General features: G+C 38.7%; 1 protein-coding gene across 1 annotated transcript; it reads left to right on the forward strand.

Moving 5' to 3' along the window:
* The first annotated feature begins 2,005 nt into the window (after positions 1 to 2,005).
* Positions 2,006 to 26,199, forward strand: si:ch211-166a6.5 (clustered mitochondria protein homolog). The gene is made up of 22 exons (XM_038290037.1): positions 2,006 to 2,260; positions 3,883 to 3,992; positions 4,093 to 4,264; positions 6,442 to 6,573; positions 6,662 to 6,816; positions 6,909 to 7,063; positions 8,626 to 8,748; positions 8,828 to 8,960; positions 9,174 to 9,266; positions 9,370 to 9,536; positions 11,507 to 11,686; positions 11,767 to 12,207; positions 12,292 to 12,365; positions 12,449 to 12,553; positions 12,641 to 12,741; positions 12,843 to 12,995; positions 13,095 to 13,157; positions 18,594 to 18,826; positions 18,904 to 18,988; positions 21,230 to 21,383; positions 21,488 to 21,631; positions 25,389 to 26,199. Exons 1-22 carry the CDS (start codon positions 2,212 to 2,214, stop codon positions 25,952 to 25,954), a joined length of 3,588 nt encoding a protein of 1,195 aa, XP_038145965.1. The 5' UTR covers positions 2,006 to 2,211; the 3' UTR covers positions 25,955 to 26,199.
* The last annotated feature ends 204 nt before the right edge of the window (positions 26,200 to 26,403 follow it).

Raw genomic sequence — 26,403 nt, forward strand, 5'->3', positions numbered from 1 at the left:
AACTCCAAATAAAAACCGATCTACTCCCCAAAAAGCATCCTGATGATTATATGAACTAAGATTAAACATATGTAAGATTCAATATTTCTAAAGAGTACGTTTGCAATATAATAGATGAAATAGCAGGCAATTTCAGTGGTTATCTAGAACTTATAATCTATTACATTAGAAAACTGTATTTTCCGATTGTTCGGGGTGGGGATGGGGATGGGAGGTTGTTACTATTTCACTGTAAACAAAAGGTAAATTAGCCTGACTAAATAGATAGCAAATAAGGAGACAAAATAAAACATTCTCTTTTTAAATATTTTTTAAAGAGGCTAAAATTTTCAATAAACACTGAAGATGACATGCAAACCATCTATATGAATATATGCTGCACATTTCTCAGTATATAAACATCACTTGTTCTTTTGTGCAGTCGAAAACAAAGAAAAAGTTATAGCTTCGACCATATATTACATGCAGAACAAAAAACGTTTTGTACACAGTTCAATCTAAAGCAGTCTGATGCATACAAGGACATTTGGGAAATAATATTGTAGGAGCCAATTATTTTTTGTTAATGATTAAAAATGTTTTTTGTTTTTGTGCATAATCTAGCTAAGTTTATTTTACCTTATTGTTTAATATCTGTTATGAGATTATGTTATTTGGTTATTTAGTCATGTTCCTTTATTATTTGGTTAGTTAAAATTAATTTACGTTAATTATTTTTTATAAATAGGCAGTTAATCTTAGGACCAGCAGCATCTGGGTGGGCCTATGGTGTTTTACCAGCGCAAGAGAAACATGGAGGAAATGTTTTTTTTTTGTTTGTTTGTTTGCTTGCCTGAGGAAAAAATAAACTGAGAAAACTTAAGGAGTTTACCTGGAATATTTCCTTTTGCCTGTGTAAAATAAGTCTATGGTGCGTCTGTTGCCTTTGTGGGTTTTCACTTTTTTGAGCCATCAAAGCTGGGCCAAAACAAATATTATGTACTGTATCAGTTGGTTGTACAATTACAGAATGGAGTAATTCAGATGTGACTCCAAAACATAACTGTTGGTTTAATTTAGACTCAGTATTGGTCAAATAAGATTTTTTTTTTTTTTAATCTAATTAGATTTAACTGCTTCTCATTCCTTTTCAGCTGCAAAATGTAATAGCTCAATTATAATATTGCATAAAAATAAGTAAATTTTGTTTATTTTCCTGCTTTTGAGTTGTTTGAAATAAACTTACCTAAACCTGAAAACTTTGCTAAATCTAATTCTGCTGGGGTTATGAATATTTTTGGGCTTAGCAGTCATTTACATGCCTTGCATAGATGTCAAAAAGGTGAATAAACTTTAGTCAATTTATTATTTCTTTCCCAGCTCTGAGCTTGACTTACCAGTCCTACAACTAGGAGATAATTCAGACTACACCCTGTCCTACTTTTTTACATGACTGAAGTTTATTTTGCAGGACTCCAGTGGTAACAAAAAGGCCTCTTGTTCAGCTAACACATCATCACTGTTGTTCAAACTGAGTTATTCTCAGGTATGTGTGTGATAAAAACCGACGTAGTAGGTGTAGCCCACTAAACAATCAGGAGGAACCACATCACACAGATACACCCAACTCTGGAAGTTCAGCCATGTCTTGGTTGTGTTTTTTTTTTTTGCAAACTTTTACGTGATGAACAGTGCAGCATGTCGGCTGCACCCAGGACAAACTCCCCACTGTAGTGGAAGAATGTCTACATACATACTTTTTCATAATTGCAAAGTTCCACCCGTAGTTTCTTTTTCTGACAAAACGAAGAAACAACTCTTTAGAAAACTCATAACTGTTTAAAATGCCAAAAGCTTTGTGCACAATTCTCACTTCTACTTCAAGGCTGATGGGGGAGGAGTGTAACATGCCTCAGGGAGGAAGAGTGAGTGAAGCTACAACAAAGACACACCCAGTCCAGCAAAGTTTCTGAGGCAGTGTGGAGCAATAAGAGGGTGTGGCTTTTTTTTTTTTTGCACACTGGGAACAGATAAGTTGAGTTTGCCTTGTAAAGAGGGGCATGAGTCACAGTGCTGAACAGTGAGCCGTTTACTTTCACTCCGTTGGTCTCTCTGTTTCTCTCACACACACACAATCCAGCTGCACAAATCAACCTTACTTTTATCCTCCCCATTCCAGCAGCTTTTGGACCAGACCTTTCAGGGAGAAACAGAGAGGAAAAACTTCCAACCATGAAGGACAAAGTGAAAAAAGGAGGAGGAAAAAATCAAGTCAAAGCTGGTAAGTAATCCCTCTAATCACAGTGTTTTTTTAATGCCTTCCTTCTTTTCTGTTTAGCAGCTTCTTTTCCCTTGTGAAGAATATGTGGAAGTAGGGTGGGAGATTTGGCACAGCACTGACTGACGCTCTAACATATCTGGTGCTAACATTCTAGCCTCTTTAAGAAGTTACAGCACATTTAGTGTACTTTTAGAGCATTTTGTAACACTGACACGTGCCTTACAAATGGCTTAAACCCCTCAGTTTGATTGTAACCACCCATTTATGCTCATTGTAAAGAGCAGAAGAGGTGACATTCTCCAGTGTGACTTCTTCACCTTTCTGAACATTCACCACTCCCCTTTTACAAAGATAAATGAGTGCATTAGGGTTCAGTGCATGTCAGATTCGACTCAGCTGAGCGTTTTTCCTATAAAATAATAAAACGTTGGCACAGCATTAAGAGCTAAAGCTTGTGACTTTTTAATTACTTAAATTACTTGTGGTATTACCGTTTTATAAATTTAATGTTGCAGTTTTTATAATTTTTTTTCTAAATTGTTGAAACATTTTTATGACGTTTTTTTTTTTTACTTAATCCAAGTGCTGATTCATCTGACTATCAGGTGTTTTGTTTTTGTTTAAAGGTGGTGTCTTGTACCTCATTTCATTAACATAAAAATCATCAAAATGCCCTTTTTCACATAACAAATTTAAACATAACCTCTAACTACTTTGTTATTGCCGTTTGATTTCTGCAAGATTTAGTCTAAGTCAGTCCAGGCTAAGCAAAAAATTAAATTTCTGACATAACCAAGAACAGTGTTTTTGAATCAAAGAGGTAGCTCTAAAAGATAAAGGCACAATATTAGTTTTTTTGCAACTGTAATAAAGCAGTAGGTCCTGTAAAGAATAAATGATGCTCCCTTAGATTCCAAAGAGGCGGCGCGTTCCTTCAGCCAATAACATCTACCTATTTATTGGGAGCTTTCCAATAGCAAAACAGATCCAGATTGACAACATCAGCAGCTAATTTAGTGTGGAAAGAACAGTAATTAAAAACAGATCAGGATTTTTGTCTTATATGCCTTCAGTATTCAACAGAAGAAGTCAAACTTTTAGATTTTAAATTTCTTTTTCAGCTGTAACATTTTGGTGCTTGCTAAAATAAAGCTGGGTGTGGCTGTCGTTTCACCTGGAGATGACATGAACACCAGAAGGAAAATCCATCAGGTTTAGTCACACATCATTTCAAGGAACACGCCGAGTCCTGCTTTCCCTCTGGCACCACATGTGTGTGTAAAATTGGGCCACGCCCCATTTGCCTTGTAAATCACATGTTTTTTCCAAGTTCTTTTTTAAAATAAAGAAATAGATTTACACATAAAGACTCCTCGGATTAGGTAAAAGTGATAAAAAAAAAAGATTAATTCAAAAACATTAATCCATTAATAAAATGGAAGCATGCTATGCCATGATTGTTCTCCCTTCATTCATTGTTTCCAGTTCTGGTTAGCTAGAGACCATCATGGATGGTATAGGGGGACAGGAGAAATAATAAACCAAATTGTTTTCTCCTCTTTCACTGGACCCTGTATTTTATCACAGTTAATTTGGCTTTCTCCATTCTCTCCTGCACATAGATGTAATCTCTCCACCCAGCGGAGATGATACTGTTGATATCAAGCAAGAGGAGAGCACAGCATTTCCTGTGAAGATCCAAGGAGCAGGAGTAGAGCCATTTGAACTGCAGGTAACAAACAACAATGAAAGGCGAGATTGAATTTCCTGATTCAGTTTTGTTGCTACTGTTTAAAGCTACATGAGGTTCTTTCTGTGTTCGTACCATTTAGGTTAATGCGTTCTGGCTCGTTCAAGATGTGATGATGGCCCTGCTTTCGAGGAATGAGGTGTGTCCACGTTCCAACTTGTCTCTAGCTCTAGCTGGGGCAACTTTGGATCCCCTTGCTGAACTGCTAGGCATCAAGGGCCTTAAGTCAGGAGCTCTCATTCGACTAGTGGAAGGTAATATTTAGTTTAAATTTCAGTTGATATACTCTGTTTGAATTCACACTAACTGCATGATTCAGAAATGCTTAAATCTGTTGTCATAGTGGATTATTCACAGTTCTGATTAGCTGTTTATATAAGTATTAGAAAAATATCCTGACCCATTAAACTTCTTTCCCATTTTGCAATATGTATTAGGTTCCCCGAAACACCTTAAATTAGATCAAGAGGAAATAGTTGCATGCACAGTTCAAATAAAGTCCATCTGTGTGTAAACGGATCTCACTACGAATAATGTTGTTCTGCAAAGGGCCTTAGAGCTTTGTTTAAGAGCATTAGCGGACAAGCAGCTTCATGGGGACCAAGTTATACAGCAGTAATTCATCATTTGAGGTGGGATATCTTATAAAAGATCATCTGAGGTTGTGAACTTCTCACGGGGCATTGCTCAGTTCATTTCCTGAAAATAGAAAACTATGATGCAACTGCAAGGCAACCAAGATTCAGACCTTCACCTAATCTGTCAAATAAGAATAGCATCAACCTTGCAGGAATCGACAGCTCATGTTGGAGAATTTAGTGATCGAACTATTATTTAAAAAAACTCTCTTTTAGAAATCACTGGCACGATGAAGGTCTAATTTTGTATTTTCCACAAGCCTTGTAAGAGGACAGCCAATACGAAGAAGGTGCTCTTATCAGACAATTTTCTGCCTACAGGGAAAATGTTGTGATAGAAAACAGCTCATCACCCTGGACTCACTATCCCACTGTAAAACATGACTGTGGCAGCATCCCACTGTGGGAATGGCTTGCTGTAGGAGGGACCAGTCAGAAGGTCATAGCTGACAGGAAGAAAGATGGAGCTGAACACAATGAAGTCCTGAACACCATCAGAGCTACAATGGAATGCTTTAGATGGAAGCAAATTCATGTGCCAGTTTGGGGCCAGAGTCCAGACTTAAACCAATTAACAAAACAAAATGCATGTTCACAGAAGCTCTCCAGTCACTCCGACTAGACTTCAGCTATTTTACAAAAAAGAATTGTAAAATGCAGGGTCTAGAGATGCAAGGTTTTACAGAGTTATCCCAAAAGACTTAAAGCTGAAACAAAAATTTGTCTTTTCAATTATTAATTCTTGACTTTCTACAAATGTATGCTACACTGTTAGGATGTCCATTAGTTAAAATGTCAAAATCTATATAATTTTCCTTCCATTTCACAATTGTTCACTTAGTTTTGTATGTCTTTAACATACATGCTATAGAAATATAGAGAGTTTCGTAGTTTGTTTGTTTTTTTACTTGAAGCACAGTGAAACAGTTAAAACAGATATTAATAAATTGAAATAACTGAACAGTTAACAAATGTTTATTGTAATGACAAAACTAAAAACATTCTGGTTTACAAAGTCAGTAAAATCAGACATCTCAATGCGAACTGACAAAGTCAAATGCAACTTTTGATTATACAAGTAAACAAGCAAGTCTGCAGGCTGAAGACACATTCTGCACAGCTGCCAGGTATTTATGTAGGGTTGACCCAGATGTTCTCCATCAGCCTGCCTACTGCACTGCAACCAATGGATCCAATCCTTGAACAGTTCAAATAATGAACCACCAGACAAGGCCTTCATTGTATTTTTTCCCCTTTATTAGTCAGTTTACTGAAACAAATAATTATAAATGCATTTTTGTTTTCCGTTTGCCTGTTTTATTGAAAATGGCACAGTGTTGCAGTTTACTAGCCTGGGCATCTTTACCTAAAGCATGTTTTCATCAACCATGTACTGGGTCTGTGAGGGTCCCTTGGCTTCCTCTCATAGTCCAAAAGCACGCACATTAAGTTTAGCAGTCTTTCTAATCTGACCTTAGCTATGAGTTTACATTTGCATGGTTAGTTTTCTTGTGACAGACTGCAGAGTTGTTTAGTATGTGGCTTAATTCTTACTGACTGCTGGGAATAGACACCGACCCCACCTAAAGTACAAAAAATAGATGGATGTTATTATTCTAAGCTTAGATGTAAACTATCTCAGCCAACTGGTCAATGTCCAAAGAGGGATGTTCTGGATGCTTTGTGAGCAGATCGTTCATTTCACAGGTTCATTAGATTTTTCGCACGTCACTGTGACTTTCATAAAGAGGGTCAGGCTAAAATCTTATGTTAACCAATGCGTGTCTCTGCAGAGCCTTATACCCTCCACTCCGCAAGGGTTCACTTGGCTCGGGTTGTGGAGCTACTGAGAACGTCTGGTCCTCATGATGCACTGAGAGAAGGGCGATCACCGAGTGTGCTGGAGACACTCACACACACACCTGGTAAATGCATAAAGGCCGTCCACTGAGACAAGACCGCAACAGCAAAAAACCTGATTCATTCGGAAATTTCTCTTTGTTCCTCATACAGAATCAAACTTAGCGAATGGAAAGAGCCTGAAGCGCTCATTAAGCAACACAAAGGGAGAATCAGCAAACCAGGATGGAGCTCCACCTGATTACCTCTTGCCTGGTTCCTCAGAAAGACCACTTATGGCTCTGTTACCACACAGCTCTCAAACAGAGGTGGGGTTATACAAGATTGTCTGGGAATTTGACTAGTTTGAATCAAGTAAAACACAAATTGACCCTCCTTCTCTTTATTTGTGTCTTAATAGGCTCCTAGTTATTTGAAGGACTTGTCTCTTAGCTGCTGGCACCCCCCTCCAGGACACAGGAAGCTGCAGGGGGACTTCATGTACATCACAGTGGCGACAATAGAGGGTCGACACTGTGATATAACATCCTGTCCAAAAGGCTTCTTCCTGAACAGGTGAACATTCTTATGTCCGAACTTTTATCATTTAGGGTGTGCAATAGCCTCCAAGTGTGTTCCCTTTAAACTTATTATAATTTTTTTTAAACCAAACACACATTTCAGTCAAGGTTTTAGTAGTTTTTGTAATTATATTCATCATGAAGACAAGGGAACACAGGGAATAGACCAGGAAGAAGTTTGTGGAAAGGTTCGAGAGAAGGGATACAATTTAAGAAGGTTAAAGCAGAATTAGGCTACAAAACAAAACCTCAGCCTTTTGAAAATAGAGGAACTTTTCAAAGCATCACACAACTGCTGACCTAACAAAGAGCTGGCCGTCTCCCTGAACCGATAGGCTTGACGAGGAAAAGATAATAATAAATACTGCCTAAATTTCATTGGTAGCTCAGGTAGGAGAATCTGTTGGCAAGCAACTAGAAAGAAAGACACAAGAAATCTAAAAGCCATTGATGAAAGAATACCAGATAAAGCTTATGCTTGCAACAAATCATTTAGCAAACACAGCAAACATGCAGGAGAAAATGCTCTGTCCAACAATACCACATTTTTGGGTTATTGTGATGAAAAACCAGCCCTGCACTTCATCCTTAGACACACTTTTCGCATCGTAAGACAATTTGGTGGCACAATGGTGTTCTGTGTGTGTTTGTGTTTGTAACAAGCCTTAAAAATATTTTCTTTGGTTGAGAAACAGTTGAGACCCGAGCAGAATTAAACATACAAGTATTACAATATATATTATGGGTTAGGGCTGCTCAGTGGTATAGTGGGTAGCACGGCTGCCTTGCAGCAAGTAGGTTCTTGGTTCGATTCACGCCACGGTCTGGGTTCTTTCTGCATGGAGTTTCCATGTTCTCCCTGTGCATACGTGGCTCCCCCGGTACTCCGGCTTCCTCTCACAGTCCAAAAACATGACTGTTAGGTTATTTGGCTTCTCTAAATTCTCCTTAGGTGTGAGTGTTTTTGTGTGAATAGTTGTCCTGTGTGTTTCTGTGTTGCCCTGCGATGGACTGGCAATCTGTTTAGGGTGTACCCTGCATCTCGCCTGTAGACAGCTGAAGATAGACAGCAGCACCCTTCTCGAGCACAGCTTGGATAAAGCGTAACAGAATATGGATTATATGTGTTAAAGTTCAGGCAAAATTTAGAAGCTTAAACTTTGGGCTACAAGTAAGTAGACATACTCAGATAGACTTTCTGCTGTAATCTGAGTTCCAAATAAATATTTATCCAATGGGGTAAAAAGAATACTTGCTAGAGTAAGTAGATTTATGTTCGTAAAATAACTTGAAAGCCATTAACGTAGTACTTTGTGTTTTTCTGTCACATCAGATCCCAATATTATACAATAAAATTCAAATTTTAAAATACGTTATTAATTCTAAAGAGAAATTAGATAAATTTAATAAATGCAATGACGTCTGTGGTTGTAACTGAGCAAATTACATTAGGAGATGTTCTAAGGGTATTATTACCTGTGTAACAAACATGTATGTACAGATTGTTGCATTTAAGTGTACAATACAAGTCAGTTTTTTTCTTGTTATCATGTTTAGGTCTACTGAAGATTTATTTGATCCCCGTCCTGCACAATCTTCTCCTATCTGTCACTGTCTCACGGACTTGCTGTGCCACCTCAGCCCTACTTTCAAGCAAGCCTTTACTACACTAAAAAACAGGTTAGTAATATTATATACCACTGTAAGCTGCCTGAACTCCTGTAGCTGAGTTTGATGCATTATGATTTTCCCTCTTTAGACCACAGCAGCTCCCAGTAGAGGCGATGCCCACTCCTTACCACACGCTGTGCTGGCTCGGGCCTCCTTGCGCCTCTCGTGTTCACAAGAACACCTTCAGTCGATTGGGAGTGGATGAACAGGCAGCAGCACAGGTTTGATTTGTTTTCATTTGTGGATGTATTGCATAAAATATAAAAGCACTAATATATATATATATATATATATATATATATATATATATATATATATATATATATATATATATATATATATATATATATATATATATATATATATATATATATATATATATATAATATGCTGTATACAAATATATACCTAAGGCAACTGTTTATTATGTTTAGGCACCAGATTGGAATGAGGAGTTACAAGCAGCCAGAGATCTCCCAGAGGGAAGTCTGGAAGAAAGAATCCAGAGAGACAAAACTTTGCTACAGGTTAGAAATAAAAGCTTGACAGATTTTACTTCTGAAACAAATGCAGTTCAAACATGTCTCTAAATTGTTTTTTTTTTTTGTTTTTGTTTGTTTTTTTAACCAGATTAACAGTGCTTTTGTAAGGACTGCTATGCAGGGAGTTGAGACTGTGGTAGATGGATTTGTCGAGCCGGTAAATGGAAACCCAGAGGACCCAGCTTTCCTCTGGGGAGGTCTGTTCATGAGTCAGGGGGCCACAAGTCCGGTATTCGGTGGTGAGCGGGGTCGCAGGTAATACATGTCAAATGTCTTTTAGCAAACTTGTGAAAGAGTATGCTGCAGTTCTCTGGGACTGTGCTTAAGATATGTTGTGCAACTTCATTACCATGATCCCAACAGTGGGGAAAGAAGATAAATCTTAGTTTCAGAATTGGTGTTTTTCATAGATGATTTAATATAAGCATTGCCATGACCAGGAGCTTTTAGTTTCTAATGGACATTTCTTGACCTAATAAAATGAACACAGCATTATCTGACTTTAATGGTTTTGTCTTTCCCACATTGAAGAGTTGACAAGAGTAATTGGCCTCTAAATGACTTCCTATTGGTACCTGAGGTAAACAAGCAGTTCCCAAATCATTTTATTAACTTTCTGTATAAAAGTGACTTTAGACTTTAACTAAGTGTTTGCTTGAGGTACAATTCTTTAAAAAAAAAAACATGTTCGAGAAGCAGTGAAGGGGGCTGTTGTAATACTGGAGGAGCCTCAGGATCCACAGCTCAGATGGTGTATGTCACCACTACTGTTTGGTAAATTCTTGGTTGTAAGAGTACAGACATTGGAAAAACAAAACTAACAACAGAAAAAAACAAAAAGGTCCCAAACTAGCCTGAGCACTGCAATATATGGATTATACATATACCTGTAAGACAAATATCCATGACTACACAAACAGACATACGTACAAAGTCGACACGATGACAGGAGACAGGCAAGTGTGAAATAAGCAGAACAAAATAAAATGAGAAAAAAAAAATTAGCCTTCCTCTTCTAGGGAGAAATGACATTACAATTAGTTTCTGTTCAACTGTAGGGACCTGGGGAGTTGACCACCTCAGTAAAGGAATTTTTTTTTGCCAAAAATAAAATAATTACCGTAGTAAGAGAGACTTAGTGTCTGCGTCAAATAGATTGTCTGGGATATATAAGGAGACGGAAAGAAGAAGTGAGCAGAAATGTTTCACCGGTGACCTTTACAGAATGTACCCCCTTTTATAAACTTTGAATATGGTTGCATGACCAAACAAATAAGTAAATCTCTCTTTATGTATTTTACATTTAAAGGTTATACGTGCCCGAGAACATTTTAATCTTTGGAGGTTGAGTTACATTTAGGGAAAAACTAGTTAACCCCTTGAACCCTACGGACCCACCGGCGGGTCCAGCTGCTACATGACCTTGTAGTTTTACCAAACCCCCAGTTTTGATGTAAAAAACATATTTGGCACAGTTTGGTGACATTTATGGATAAATGTGCCAAAATGGCCTCTCCGCCTAAGAAATTTCTCACTAATACCATTCTAAAATAAATATGATTCATCTGATTGAGTCCACATTTTGTATATTTTTACACAACATTTAGATTTAAAAGTCTGTACTAATTTTTTGTGCTATAAATAATATTTTGGTAGTGTTTTGCAATGTTTATTTCAAAGAAAATTTTGGCGAGGTTCAAAAATTGCAAAATATTTTGTATTTTGTCCCTAATATTTCAGGCAGGGTCAAAGCTACAATGGTGCTGACACCAGAAACCATTCTATGACATCTTACCTTTACAGACGTACCAAAAGTTTCTTCTTAAATCTAATAGCTTTGAGGCTATAAGTTATTTACTTTTGTGTGTTTTTGTCAGGCAGAAATTTATTTATATCCCCTTAGGGTTTAAGAGGTTAAAGATCATGATCCAGTCCACAGGGTTAAAAATCACCTCCAGTTCTCACTCCTATTATAGCTTCAGAGAGTGATAACTTGAAGAATATTTTTAATGTGTCATAAAGACTACTCTACATATATAATCCTCATAAAATACATAAATGTTTTTGTTTTACAGTGAAAATCTCTTAAGCGGGGGTGAATATTTTTGCTATGCATTGTGGCTGTTGTGACAGAAGCAAATGAGCACACCCCTCACCATTTATGCAATGGTTTGGATTTACTCCACAAAGTTGTTTCATATTTATAATCATCTTCCCACCTGCAGGGCAGCTCAGAGGTTGGAGCTTAAAGGTGTGCAGGCCTACAGTGACTTAGATGGGCTCCAGGGCCTGCATACCATACCCACAGCTATCGTGGACTACAGAGGAGTGCGTCTGTCAGCCCAGGGTCTGGCTCCTGGCTTTGAAAGCTCAGAGCAGGACCAGAAAGATTCTCCTGCCTCTAGGTACTTACTGTTAGCGTTTTTAGTATGTTTTACCTCTGTGTGCATTTGTTGCTGGATTTATTTTCTTTTTCTCTCCTCAGAGGTTTGCTTTATGGAGTGAATGCAGGACCCCAAGAATCCCCTCATCGTAGACGGCTGCTAGGACTGCTGGCTCATGCAGCGAAAAGTCTGTCCATCCAGCGACATGTTGTTGTGGCTCCCAAGGGTCACCGAGTACCTCTGTTCACCTCTGCCGATGCTCAGGGGCTACTGGGAGCTGATGGGAGGTTCTACATACTAGATGTATTTAGGAGCTTCCCAGCTGATGCCAACTTCTGTCCAGAGGGGGAAACACAAAATCAAATAGCCGATGAAGATGAGCAAAGCAGCGAAAAATGTAAAGAGAATGAGGAGAACAGCAACAGGAATGAGAAAGAGGGTTGGCCAGAGAATTATCAGGGCATGAATGGGCTCCCTAAAAGTTTTCCTCATGCTCTCTGTAGACTGAGGCCAGAGCTGGTGCAAGCGTTCATTCAGCACAAGTGAGTTTAATGTGGAAGAAAATGTTGTGAATTCAATTTGAACTTGTTTTTTCATCGATTTTAAATGTTTTTTTGGTATTGCAGACATTGTCAGTTTACCCGAATTGTGAAGAAGAAGATGGATGAGAGTGGAGGATTTGAAGAATGTGCAACAGCCTGTAAGGAGTATTTTACAGTTATACAGCTCTGTCCATCGAAAAGCACACATTTTATTCTTGACCAATTTTTTTATTTTTTTTAGGTGACTCTCGAGCGACTGATGCAGTACGGGCTGCATGCAGAGACGTGGGCTCAGTTAGTGACATCATCTTTGAGATGCGTTTCAACCCAAACGTTTTCTCTCCGGGTATATAAATTAAAAATGCCTTTTCAGACATAACAAACACTCAGTAGATCATTACTAAAACTGTTATTTCTTTTGTTTATCATTCAGGAATCCAGTTTCCTCCTGCTGAGAGTGCAGCAACAAACCTCCAGGAGAAGTTGTTGAGAGAAGCTGCAGCTTTTATCATCACACACCAGATACCAGACTTTGTACGTGTCTCCAGTGCTTCCAATTTCTTGAAGTTGTCAAGGAGAAATGTGTGTGACCATCAAATAAGAGTGTAATACGTTATAATTATTGCTTTTTATAGCTGCAGTGCTGCCTAGAAAACCATGAGGCGCCAATGGATGGAGCTTCTCTGAAACAGGCGCTGCACCAGAGAGGAATCAACCTGCGTTACCTGGGGCACGTGGTCAAGGCTATCAACCAGTCAGAACACAAGGAGCGCCTCCGGCACATATTGGTTTGTTTCACTTCTTCACATTTAGCTGACAAATGTAAAATAGTCTAACTATATCTGCTATGTTAACATTTTTACTATCTCTCTTTTTGTATCATACAGAGATCAACTATTGGTGAAATTTTCATCCGCTCAGCAAAAAGAGTCTTCAACCATTTTCTACAGGTAATTTGTGGCTGTCTGTAATGACTGCTATAATTTTCCAATGCATTCAGTCCTTGATATATGGATGGTAATTAATAATAGTTGTAGTTTTGGCTCATTGTTTACGAGTGGGGGTCTCATTTAGAAAGTTTGGTATGCACAGAACTGTCTCTAAACTTGCATACGCCGACTTTCATACAAAGGCTGTGATCTATGAAATATGTGATGCTTCATCCAAACTCTGACCATACGTATGGGAAAGCTAGTTTAGGAGAGGCTGGGATTTGGTGACTGAGGTGGGAAGCTGAGGCCAGATTACATCATAATTCTCTCAGACATTTAATTTCACTTCATATGAAACCTGAATCAAAGATGAACTTTGTTTGTTTTGTAACCGCAGTCTAGCATGTGCTGGCACTCCTGAGCCGACCATAATTCAACCCATATTTAAATGTTTCCTCACCATCACATTCCTCCATTGTATAAATCCAACAAGGTTTGTGGAATTCACACAGATTTCTGGTAACCTTTAAATACCATTGAACCACCAGTGCTTAATGATGCGTGATTGATGTTTTAAATATGTTGAACTCTCTGTAAATTGGATAATAAGGAGGAAATGCAATTTCAGGGCTTTAGCTGGGCCATAAGGGCGACTGATTTATTAGCCCCGCCGTTCCTGTTCATCACAGTTTTTAAAAAAGGAGAACAGTGTGCCCATGTTAAAAAAGAAAGTGTAGTCTGTTAGATGTTTCTAAAAAACACAAATAAATATAAAAAAATAAGCAATTTGGGGTATATATCGAATTTGATATATAATTATGAATTATAGATCTAAATAATTTTTTAGATGGTTGAAAGATATATGATACTTCATTCTCCAGTCAGTTAAAGATCCAAAATAATCCTTGAAAGATTAAGTAAAGTAAACATCTTAATACTAAGATCATGTAGCCAAAACATGCCAATTTTTTTTCATGAAATCCTATAGATAGGTGTGCTACTTTCCCACATGTTTTTTTTTATTACTTCAAGCTGTTAACCCCTCTGGGATTCCTGAGAAACAGCTCTTACCAGTGCAAAATGTGCCACAGACCTTTAATTAACAATCAACTAATTCTTTGCCTGAGGAAACTTTTCGGATAAGAATAATTCCATGAAATTGTCCAAAAATCAGAGATATCAAAGCCAACCATAACCACAATGCTGCCTGGATGTCCACAGACTCTGTAGATGTCAATGATAATACTTCCTTTTATTCACTCTGGCTATAAAACATATTTTCTGGCTCACTACCTCACTCAACACATCTATTTATGCCTTGATCAAAGGAGACTTTTTTCATTTTTTTTTGGCTGTGTTTGTCGAGGTAACCAGGAAACAACAGTGACCCGTTGGCTTATTTAAACACACGATGACATTCATGCAGTGCTCTGTATGGACCAGTTATGGTTAAATGGAGGGGTAGAGGACTCAAGGTGAGATAAAGACTTGCATACAAACTTTGAGGTACAGCTTTGATTGATAAATGATATAAATGGTTTTATGAATAAGGATTTTTTTGACACACTCCAATTGTGTGTGTTTGACATGCATAGATTTTATTAGGGGTGAAATGTCTTCTAAATGAGACCTCAGAGTCTGGTTCGTAGACCCCTTTGTTTGGGATAGAATGAAACAAAACAAAAAAACAGAGCAATAGTTAAGCATTAAATGTATAAAGTGAACCAAAAAACATGTGCAGCTCTGGAATCATCAGATCTAGCAGAGGAAAACATGATTCTATGTCAATATGACTGAAGCTAAAAGGGCAAAATCATCTTTCTTTCTAAAATCAGCAATAAAATAAAACAGTGAAAATAAAATAAATAATAGCTCCTGTCAAGAACCATATATGCTCCCTCAACTCTTTTGAGCTCTGCCCATAAAAGTCCTACAGCAGTGTTTCCTAACCCCTACCTTTAAGTTCCCCTGTCCTGCATGTTTAAGGTGTCTCCTTGTTGCAGCATGACATACATGGGCAACATAGTTACAATCCCTCATTTAATGATGGAAAACCCACAATGGTCAAACAAATAACTTGAATCTGATATAAGTAATATCAAATAAAAATACTATGAAAATAAGCAAAGGAAAATCAGACCTTGCTTCAAAAAATGATGGTCCCCTTAACTTAATATCTTGTTGTTTAGCCTTTTGAATCAATCACTGCAATGAAATGATTCCTGTAATTGTCAATACAACTTCTGTTCCTCTCAGAAGTATTTTATCCACTCCTCATGAGCAAACTGTTCCAGTTGTCTCAGGTTTTAAGGATGTTTCAGCTCCTTCCAAAAATGCTCAGTTTGATTTAGGTCAGGGTTCATAAAAGGCCTCTTCAGAATAGTTCAGTGTTTTCCTCTTAGTCATTTATGGGCATTATCCTGTTGCAATATCCATGACCTATGACAGAGACCAAGCTGTCTGACACTGGGCAGCACATTTATCTCTAGAGTCGCTCTGTAGTTTACCTTTAACTTGCTTGTCTATAATGTTATTTCTCATCTCCTAAGACTACTCTTTCCTTTGCTTTCTCTGTTCCTCTGTTGAGTGTGGTACACACCATGTCACCAAACAGCATAGTAACTACCGTATTTTCACGACCATAAGGCGCACCGTACTAAAAGGCGCACTCTCAGTTATGTGTCCCATTTCTGTATTTAACACACACATAAGGCGCACCGGACTATAGGGCGCATTTTTTATATACAGGTACATGTCCTCTACTACCTTTAAATACCTCTACTGCGTATTTTAAAAATACAGCGGGCCCAAAACTGAGTATGACTGTGCTTTATTCATGTATTTATTACAAATTAATCAAACCTGCGTGCTGGCCATGAGACAGACACATCGCAGATGACACAGCGCTGTGATTACTCCTAAATTAACTTAAAATCCTGAAACCTGCCGACGGAATATGTTCGCTTTTATTGCCGGTATCCTGGTGCCTGCACTGTAAATTATTTAGATGAAAAACACCTGCCAGCCGCCGTGTGAGGCTGCTGTTGAAGGGATTTACTGTCGGTGTACCGCTGGTATGTGGGGGTCTGAGCGCCTCCGACAGAAATAGATAATCTGGATGAACTGACTGCAATTAAGTTTTCAGGTGGACTTTCTCACTTAAAAACATATTAAAACTACTTTATTCCCACTGATCACAGCAAATATAGCTGCAAGATTTAGATTATTTAGATGAAAAAACACCCGCCAGCCACCGCGCTGAAGAGGAGGAGACGCGCCCAGAGGCTGCTGTTGAATTAAGTTTTCAGGTAGAAAAATAGAGCGGGAGTAAAACTGAGTATGTTTGTGCTTTATTCATGTATTTATTACAAAGTATTAATCAAACCCATCAAAGTCATCATCCTCTGTTTCTGAATTAAACAGCTGCGCTAAATCAGACATGCCAGTTTCCCATCTTCGCTGTCAGAGTCACTTTCCGTGCAGCGCGGCTCCTCAGAAATAATGCCGGCTTTTGCGAAAGCTTGAACAACAGAGCCAGCAGACACGTTAATCCAAGCATCTACAATCCATCCGCTAACGGTGGCGTAACTTGCCCGGCGCTGCCTTCCACTTATCCTGAAACTGTGGTCTCCGTCTGTCATCCATCGCTCCCACGCCGCTCACAGCCTTACTTTGAACGGCCGCTTTCACACCGATGTCGAGCAGTTGAAGCTCCTTTGTCAGACCCCCGGGATAACGGCGAGCACAGCGTTCATTTGATTCATCTTTTTTTTTCACATCGGCTGTGAGATGGGCACGCAGCGATGGTGATGCGTGGAAAAAAGCACCTGGTCTCCTCACATACACCTGCCTTTCATCATCTCCCCAGCCCGTTTCATTTGCGTTAATATCATATGTCATCAGAGCGCTGTGTCTGTCTCGCTGTCAGCTCCCAGATCAGCTTCTCTGATTGGTTGATGCGGCGCGTCCAGCAGCAAAACTTCAATTTTTCCATCTCGATCAGCAGCACCTATACGCGACCTTTTGCTGCACCTATACGCGCGTCAACCATTGACATTGCATGTAAACTCGCTGCTTCTGCTGCACCTGCTGGGTCCGGTTCACACCGATGTCGAGCGGTTGAACAGCGAGCACAGGGTTAATTTGTTTCCCCATGTTTTTCACATCAGCTGTGAGATGGGCACGCATGGAGTTACATATTAACAGCGATGGTGATGAGTGGAAAAAAACACCTGGTCTCCTTACATTCAGCCACTCTTTCATCATCTCCCCAATGAGGTGGTCTCAAAAGTCGCAGTTACAACACACATAAGGCGCACCGCACCATAGGGCGCACCGCACATTTTGAGGGGAAAAAAAGACGTTTAAGTGCGCCTTATAGTCGTGAAAATACGGTACCTATAGCCATATATATAGGCCCAATGACTGATTACAGACACCGGCGATACAAATTATTGGACACAACTGTATTCAAAATAACTCTTTGGTCACATTATTTTCAGTCTTTTCTAGGGGTTTACCTTAAGATTTGTTTAGGGATTGTTCATGAGTTTATTTTTTTAAATAATTATGTCAATACATGGTGGAAAATCCTATTACTTTGAGTTACTCTATGATTTGTTATTTTTCATAAAAATCAGTAAATGTTATACATGTTTAACCTGCTTTGATTTCCTGGATGGTGTTTTGTTGCTACAATGTAAGTGCACTGTTCCACACTGCTGCAAGACCCAGAGAACATGATGCTGCACCATGCATTTTTCAGCGAAGATTATGTTCTAAGTCATGCAAGCTTTGTCCTTTCACTTCCGAATGTAACAATGGTCATAAGACCATACCAGTTACTTTTAGTTTTCATCAGAAAAGAAATATCGACTAGAAAAGGTCATTGTTACAGTGTGAATGTTCTACCTATAATGTGGCTTTTAATGCTGTTTTTGCAGTAATGGCTTCTTCCTCTCTGGGTGGCTTTGAATCCTTGTTGATAGATAAATCTATTTACAAGCTTCAACCAGCATCATTTCCTGTTGTTCTGGGGTGGATTTGCATTTCAAACTAAAACCTGCTCATCTCTAGTATGAGGAAAGTTCCTGAAATGGACGATGATTGAACATCCCCATGTTGTCAGGGTTACTTGAGACATTCTTGCATTCCACTCCTCAATGCCTCTTAGTTTGCATTGTAAGAAACCTTGAGGCCTCTGGAAAGTATAAAGTTGGTAGTGGTGAACAAGGTCCCCTCTTCTTTTTATTTTTGCATGATGTTACACAAGGAAGCAATGGTTAATGTGTTGCATTAATACACCTCCTTAAGTGTGTCTTTGTCTAACTCTGATTCTGTGAATCATATTATCAGAAACTTGCAAAGCTGGATGTCAACTTCTGACTGACACTGTAGCTACAGGCATGTTCCTGCATAAAGAATTCTGCTAAGCATCTGCTCCTGTCTTTGCAGGGTGTGGATGTGTCCTGCCTCTCTACAGCAGTCAGTCACTTCCTTGGTTGCCTATTGGTTCACCATTTCATACCCTCTCCTGTCGGGGAAGAGGTGAGGAAAAAGTCAAGGAGACGTGGCCGTGCAGCTGGGGCCTCCGAGAGCATGCCGTGGAGCATGCTCACTGGATCTGAGCTGTGGAATCTGGTCTGCCAAGACGCTGTTGAAACATATGACATCTCTGACAGTCTTGGGTGAGAGGACCTGTTCACCACCTTTGTTTGTGAAGCAGAGGTAAAGCTCATGTTTAACCCTTGCAATCCTCTCATAGCGCTGGTCCGAATCATTTGGTGGAGCACTATGGACTTCAGAAACTCTCATTGCTGAGAGATTTCTGTTTAAAAACTGGAGTGCAGGTAACCTACATATTACCAGTGTTATTTAAAGCAATGCATTCTAGATTAGACACATACAGGTCATGTAATTAGAATATCATTAAAAAGTTGATTGGTTTCAGTAATTAAATCCAAAAAGTGAATTGTATATATAATATTCCTTCATCACAAACAGAGTGGTATATTTCAAGTGTTTATTTCTTTTAAGTTAGATTAGTGTAACTGACAGCTAATCCATTAGAGTCAGAAAATTTGAATATTTTGAAAAAGTTCAATACTGAAGTCACGTTTAGCTACACTCTAATCACTTTATTAACTTAAAACACCCACAAAGACCTTTGAATTGTCTCTTAGTGTAATTCTATTGGTTGCACAATCATGGAGAAGACTGTTGACTTGACAGTTGTCCAAAAGACCACTTACCCCTTGCACAAGGAGGGCAAGACACAAACTGTCATTGCTAAAGACGCTGGCTGTTCACAGAGCTTTGTTTCCAAATTAAGCAGATTAAGCATATTAACAAAGAGGCAGAAAGAAGGAAAAATATTCAATAAATATGGATTACTGTACCGTGGAGAGGATTGTGGACCCATACAGAAATGTGGGGAAGATTCACAAAGAGCTGACTTTAGCTGGAGTCGGTGTTTTATGGACCAGCGAGCATGGATGTATGCAAGGTATGAGTTACAGCTGTCGTGTTCCTCCAGACTCCGGGACCTGGAGGCACAGAATCCATGTTGCTTAAAGGTATAGCTGAGGATGTTCTTATTTCATCAAAATAAGTGGTCCTCCTAATTGTTAATCATTCTGGTGATATGTTTACATAAGGCCATCCTACGTGCTCTTCCCCGTTTTCACTTACCAGTGATGAGTCTGACATGATGGAAAAAATGCAAATCTTCTTTTGAAAAAATAGTGTGCACGAGGAGAAATGGGCTCATGCATGCTCTCACGCGCATTTAATAGGCATTCCCTCTCAGGAGCAGGTACAGGGTTGTGCATGAGCATTTGTTTTTAAAGTTGAGAGGGTGGGTCTTTTCAAAGATTCACGAAAATCTTCCACTACACCTTTAGGTGTCATTTCAAAGTTTCCACAGTCAGCCATGGTTTGGCGTGCCATGTCATCTGCTGGTGTTGGTTAAGGTCAACACAGCCTCCTAGCAGGAGGTTTTGAAACACTTCATGTTCCCTTCTACTGACCAACTTTATGGAGATCCAGATACATTTTTTTAGCTAGACTTAGCACCGGCACATAGTGCAAACCCTACAAGTTCCTGGTTTAAGGACTATGGTATCCCTGTTCTTAACTCACCAGCAAACTCACCTGACCATAACTTCATAGAAATTGTATGGGTTAGTGCTAAAATTAAAAGGCAATATGCCAGAATTAACAACGCAAAAGGGCTGAAAGGCACTATCAGAGCAACCTGTGTTCTCATAACACCTGAGCAGTGCCACAGACTGATCCACTCTACGTCAAATTACTGCAGTAATCCAGGAAAAATGAGACCCAACTAAATACCGAGTGCTACATGATATTGCTTTTCGTGTTCATACTTTTTTAGAAGGCCAACATTTCTAGAAATCCTTTTTTGTATTGGTATTAAGTAATACTCTATCTCTTTGAGAGACTGAATTCTTTTTTTTTTTTTCTGATTAGTTTCAGCCAGGCTCGGACTGGTAATCTGTGGCACCAGGCATTTTCCCGGTGGGCCGGTCTTAATTTCATCGTGCGAGGGCCGGCCCTCCTTAAATCATACCGGTCCCAACACTTACTCTCCGGCCAAAGCACCTTCCTGTGACCATAAATAACTCAAGGAGCTCAAGAAGTATTACAATGTTAAGTACCTAAATGATGCATGCACTATATATATAGCCCTTCCTTGTCATGCACATCCTTGTGACAGTTTGCATATGGTTTAATTTTCTATTTCTTCAAACTGTAAAATCCTTGCAACAAACTAAATTATAATAAAACAAAACAAATAGGAGATGGAAAAATGCCAGGGTCAAAAGTCGTTCCCACTCCCACACTGGTTTCAGCAAAGAAATAAAAACTTAAAACATATAGGTCTATATTTAAAGAACTATTATAATATTAAAGTTCCACATTTTGAAAGGCATATATAAAATAAATCAACTTTATCATGATATTCCAAATATATGACCAACACCTTTATATGTTGGAAATTTTCAGATAGATGAAAAGCAACATGAACTCCTAAAGAAAAACCTATAAATCTAACTGTGTATCTGCACCAGTTAAGACTCAGGGACTACATCCTAGACAGCCAGAATAAAGCTCCCATGAGTCCAGACGACATCCTTAACATCTTCCCTGTGGTTAAACACATCAACACACCGGCTGTGGATGCATCTAGAGCTTTCCGTGCTGCACAGAATTACATTCAAAAGGGTATGTTTACAAGAAAAAAAAAAAAACTAACACTAATGAATGTATATGTCCAACAGATGCTTTTAAAAAAAAATGTTTCCATTTTGCCCTGTTCTGGCATGCAGGCCTGCTAGATCAGGCCCACGAACAGTTGAAGGAAGCAGCTTATCTGTACGGCCGGGTGTGTGATGATCTGGACCCTGAGGCGTGTTACTGCAACAGCCTTTTGGCCAAAGTGACCTACCTGCGGGGGAAAGCAGCTGAGGTAGGCTGACAACACTGCAACATTTCTGCTTCTGATTGCATGTTACAGGTATTTCATTTGCATTCTCCATTTAAACATAACTTTGTCTAATCAGCATAACATTACTTTTTGCCTTAATAAAGGTTTTCTAACCAGCTGCAAAATATTTTTACCTTGTGGCACATAAAAGCCAAATCAACCTGTCTTTTTGGCATTTCATGTCATGGACCAACACAAAGTAGTGATTATTTCAGATAAAATTAAAATGGCAGATTGTTTTTATATATATATATATATATATATATATATATATATATATATATATATATATATATATATATATATATATATATATATATATATATATATATATATATATATATATTTTACAAGTCCTAGTCCAAGGTTTCAGAGGTTTATTAGCAAAAATTGGAAAGAATCACGAAGACCAAGGAACACAACAGAGGTCAGGGATAAGGCTGTGGAGATGAGTATAGAAAAGTTAAGTCCCAAACAAAATTTTTGATATCTGACAGATAAGTGTGCTATCAATTATCTCAAAATAAATTCCTTTGAACTGGAAATATGCAAACCCAGCAAAAGATGGCTGTCAACACTAAATGGAAGGCCTCACAGAGAATCAACCAAAAGGCAGCCAAGAGCCCGAAGGTCACTCTGAAGGAGGTGCAGAGATTAACAGCTCAATCAATAGCAAGACTGTACAAATTAATGTTCACATCTCATATTTTCTGATCCTTAAAAAGCCCTACAGTCCTAAAAATTGGTGGGTTTTAGTTCCCAATTTAAAAACGCCCCCTTGTTTAAGCCCTTTGGACTCAAAATTCTAAATAAAAATTTAAATTTTCAGGGGGCGGGAAAACCTTTTTTTTGGGGCCCAAAAAAAATTTTTTTTTTTTAAAATTGCTTTTCCTTTTAAATTCCCACAAAACACACTACAGGGAAGGTTATTTAATAATAAAAAATAAAAAAAAAGTAGATAAAATTTCTTTGGTTTAATTTGACAAAGTGGGAAAGGGATTTTTCCAAAATTTTTAAAAACAATTTGGGGCCACTGCCCAAAGACTTACCCAGTTTTTTTCATGTTTTACTTGCTAAAACCACACCCGGATGAAAAATTTTTCCCGGGAGTGTTAATTACACAAAAACCCTAAAGGGTTAAAACCCTTCATTTGTCCGGGAAGGCTCGCATGTTAAAGTTAAAAACGTGGTTTAATCCATGAGAGGGGGGCCCTTGGTTTTTGCCCAGGGGCCAAACACCATCCCGCAAAAAACGGAGTACAACTCATTATGGGGATATTTTGGTTTAATTGGTTCTGGGGCTTTTTCAAATTTAAAAATCACCCTCTTTTTTTGTGGGATTTATAGGGCTTTTTAAAGTGTTTTTTGGCTTATGCTGGGGGGGGGAGACGACCCGGCCCCAGAAATGTTTTTCCGAAACCCCTGCTCCTAAGGTTTGACAGTCCATGGAAAAGACCCTCCGACCACCGAAACATTGGGATGTGGGGTAGAACAGTAAAATAATAAATGGAGGGAAAAAAAGGGTTTTTGGGCTAAGGGTTTCCTCTTGTATAATGTAGACCCGGCCTTGGGCCCTGGTGCGGCCAGGAAAACCAAACAGGACATTTTCTGAAAAAATTCCCCTAAAACCCTAACCCCTTTCCTTTTGGGCGCCAAAAATAAGCATACTGCCCTAAATGAAGGGTTGTCATTTATACCACACCGGGAAACATTTCTGTTTTGGGGAAATTTTTACGGGAACCGGGGTTAATTTGTTTTTTCTTTTTTTTTTTAAAGCTTAAGTAACCCTCCTTTTTTTTCTGTGCAGCCACCACCTGTTGGCCCAGTGGATGGGGCGGGTAAAGGGACCTACAGAATTTGGGGGGCCTTTACCCAAATGGGGGAAAAAGGCCCTCTTGCTTTAACAGCCGGGGGTTTGTTCCCCGCCCTGAAAAAGGGATTTTAATTTTTTGGGCGGGACCTGCTAAACCCTAAATTTCCCTCCCAAGTTGGGGGAAGAAGATCCCCAAAACCCAACAAAGGCTGCAGCAAAGATTTTTTGGGGGGAACCATAACCAACGGGGGGGGCAGTCAAATTTTAAAACCGAACTCTCGGGACCGGGCGGGGGAAGTGACTCTGTTATCAAAACCCTTTTGGGAGGTAAGGGGCCTCAAGCAGGAAATTTTTTAAACTTTCTTGTTTTAATGGGGAAAGCGTAAAAACCCCACATTTCAGATTGTTGTTTTTTTTCGTTTCAGGTCAGGCCCCCCACTGACAGTTTTAATTTCGGGAGAGCAAGGGTTTTTCTTGGAATTTACAGGGAAACGGGGGAGGTTTTCAAAAAGAAGGAAAACCTTTTACAAACCCCAACGGCCCTTGGAAATTGGTTTTAAAAATCGGGGGGAAAATTAAAAAACAAAAAAATTTTAACCTGGCCAACACTTTTAAAAAGGTTTTAAATTTTTTCCAAAACAAAATTCCCCTAATCATTAAGAAAGGAAACACAGGTTAAAGGAAAAAAAGGAAAGGTTAAAAGGGATACAGGAAAACATTTCCCGGATTTTTTAGACTAAGGAAAAAGGGGTTATTCGTTTAAAATAAATTTATTTAATTTTTTTTGTTTTGGGTCATTCTTTAAAGGGTTTTTTAAATTCAAAAAACAAATTTGAAAAACTCATGGGCCCCTAGAAAAAATAAAAATTTTTTTTTAAGGGGGGGTTTTTATTTTTTTAAATTTTTTGGGGGGGAAAAGTTTATTTTAACCCCTTTAGTAAAAAGGGAACTAACCCCACAGATTTTTTCTTTTTTTTAAACCCCCTTTGGAAAGAAACCCTAAACACCCAGTCCCTCAAGAATTTTAAAATAAAACCCCTTGGAGAAACCATTTTTGGGGGGTTTTAAAGGGGAAACCCTTTTCCTTACCTAAAAAGGCCAGATTTTTTTGGGATTGTTTTCTTTTTCCCAAATTGGGGGTTTTAATTTAAAATTATCCAACAATTATTTTTTGGACTTACTAAAAAAATATAGGGGGGGGGTTTTTGTAAATTAAAATTTTTAAAGGTCAATATTTAGAAAAAAAAATGAAACGGGTTTTAAAGGGGGAAACAATATATTTTTTTCCCCAAAATTGGGTGAACTTTTTAGAATTTAAAAAAAAACACCAAAAGGTTTCAATCGGGGCCCTACGCAAAATATAAAAAACATGAATCAAAAACACAAAAAGGGAAAGCTTTTCATCAGGCGAAAGGTTTCCACCACCCCCTGGTTGCGGGAGGTTTCCTCCCTGAAAAAGAAGGGATTTTTTTTTCCTCTCCCAAATATTTGTAGCAAACATGCATCCAGGATGCATGGGAAGTCCAGCAAATGTCAGCTGAAGCCACATGCTCATTCAGGACAAATGCATGCTGCAAAGACAATAACTCAATGCAATCAGCAGGGTTTTTCTTAGTAGAAACTTTGAATTAATCTGTCATATTTGGTTGAAATGATGCTGCCAAGTGCCTGGAGAGAACATGTGTTGTGAATTGGTACTATTTAAATAAATTAAGCTGAATTTAAATAAACAGTAACACAATAGAAAAAGATGCTTTTGATGTCTAACTCAAACTCAAATTGTTTCCACCTTAGATGTGAGCCAGATATATGAAAAGTATTACATAGTTTGTTTCTATTTAAATAACGGGTGCATTATGATCATAATCTTTAAAAGCAATACTTTAGGTTATAAATATTTAAAAATAAGAGATACCAATTTTTTTTTAAACTTCCTGTCTTTATAGTGACAGATTCCAGGAGTATAAGCAGAAACACCTGGAAAGAAAGGCTGCAGCAGCAAAGGAACTGGGATTCAAGCTCCCAATCTGGCCTCTTAACTCGCATCTTGTTAACAGAGAAGAGAAAAGCTCAGTAAAAGAGAGTGGAGTTGGGAAGGAATCTGGGGACGAAGGAAACAACGAAGGGAAGAAAGACTGTGAGGGCCAGCAGCAGCCGCTGGAGGACACGTCTGCTAAGAGCGATGCAGGCGTCTTAGCTAACGGTCACGTGGTGGAGCCAACTGAGCCACACAAACAGGCCAGGAAAGTTGATGTAGATGCTGACAGAGGAGTTACAGAAGCTGGGGTCCAGGCAGTGGATGAAGGGGAGATCCAGTCTGCCTCGGGGGTGAAAAATGGCACAATCGACAAGGACATCGACACAGTTCCCAGCCCATCAGCCCTTAATAGTAAACTGACCTGGGCAGATGTTGTTTCAAAATCCAACAACGGGGCAGGAAGCAAGGCAGTAAATGGAGTCAACAGTGTCACTGCCAATGGAGCAGCTGAAGAGTAAAAACACACCAAGCCTGTGGGGGCGAGTTTTCAAAGAGCCTGCTGTAAGAGGAACCCATCATTGGATTTAGATTGTAACTTGATCAAAACAATGGGGAGGTAGTATTAAGAAAGACGTTGAGTATTTCTTCATGTTTGAGATGTTTCACTGTCGCAGATGATCTAAGAAACTTGCATTTTTTGTTTGCATTCTTTTAGACAAAGTTTTTCAGTCTGCTGTAATAAACTTTTCTATTCATAACATAACTTGTTTATTGATGCTTTTTTTCTGACTAAAGGCAAGATGACAAAACAGCTAAATGTGAACAAAAGCCATTGTAGTACTGTTGTATGAAATAGAAAACAAAAGCCATTTTCTAACAGATTTTATAAACAAATCAAATCTCGGAGTTGCACTATTTGGGTCTCTTTTAATGACATCTTCCAGCAGAAAAAATACTCAGCAACTAA

This window comes from Cyprinodon tularosa, unplaced genomic scaffold (assembly GCF_016077235.1).
Source record: "Cyprinodon tularosa strain WSP-4 unplaced genomic scaffold, ASM1607723v1 ctg275, whole genome shotgun sequence".
Taxonomy (NCBI): Eukaryota; Metazoa; Chordata; class Actinopteri; order Cyprinodontiformes; family Cyprinodontidae; genus Cyprinodon; species Cyprinodon tularosa.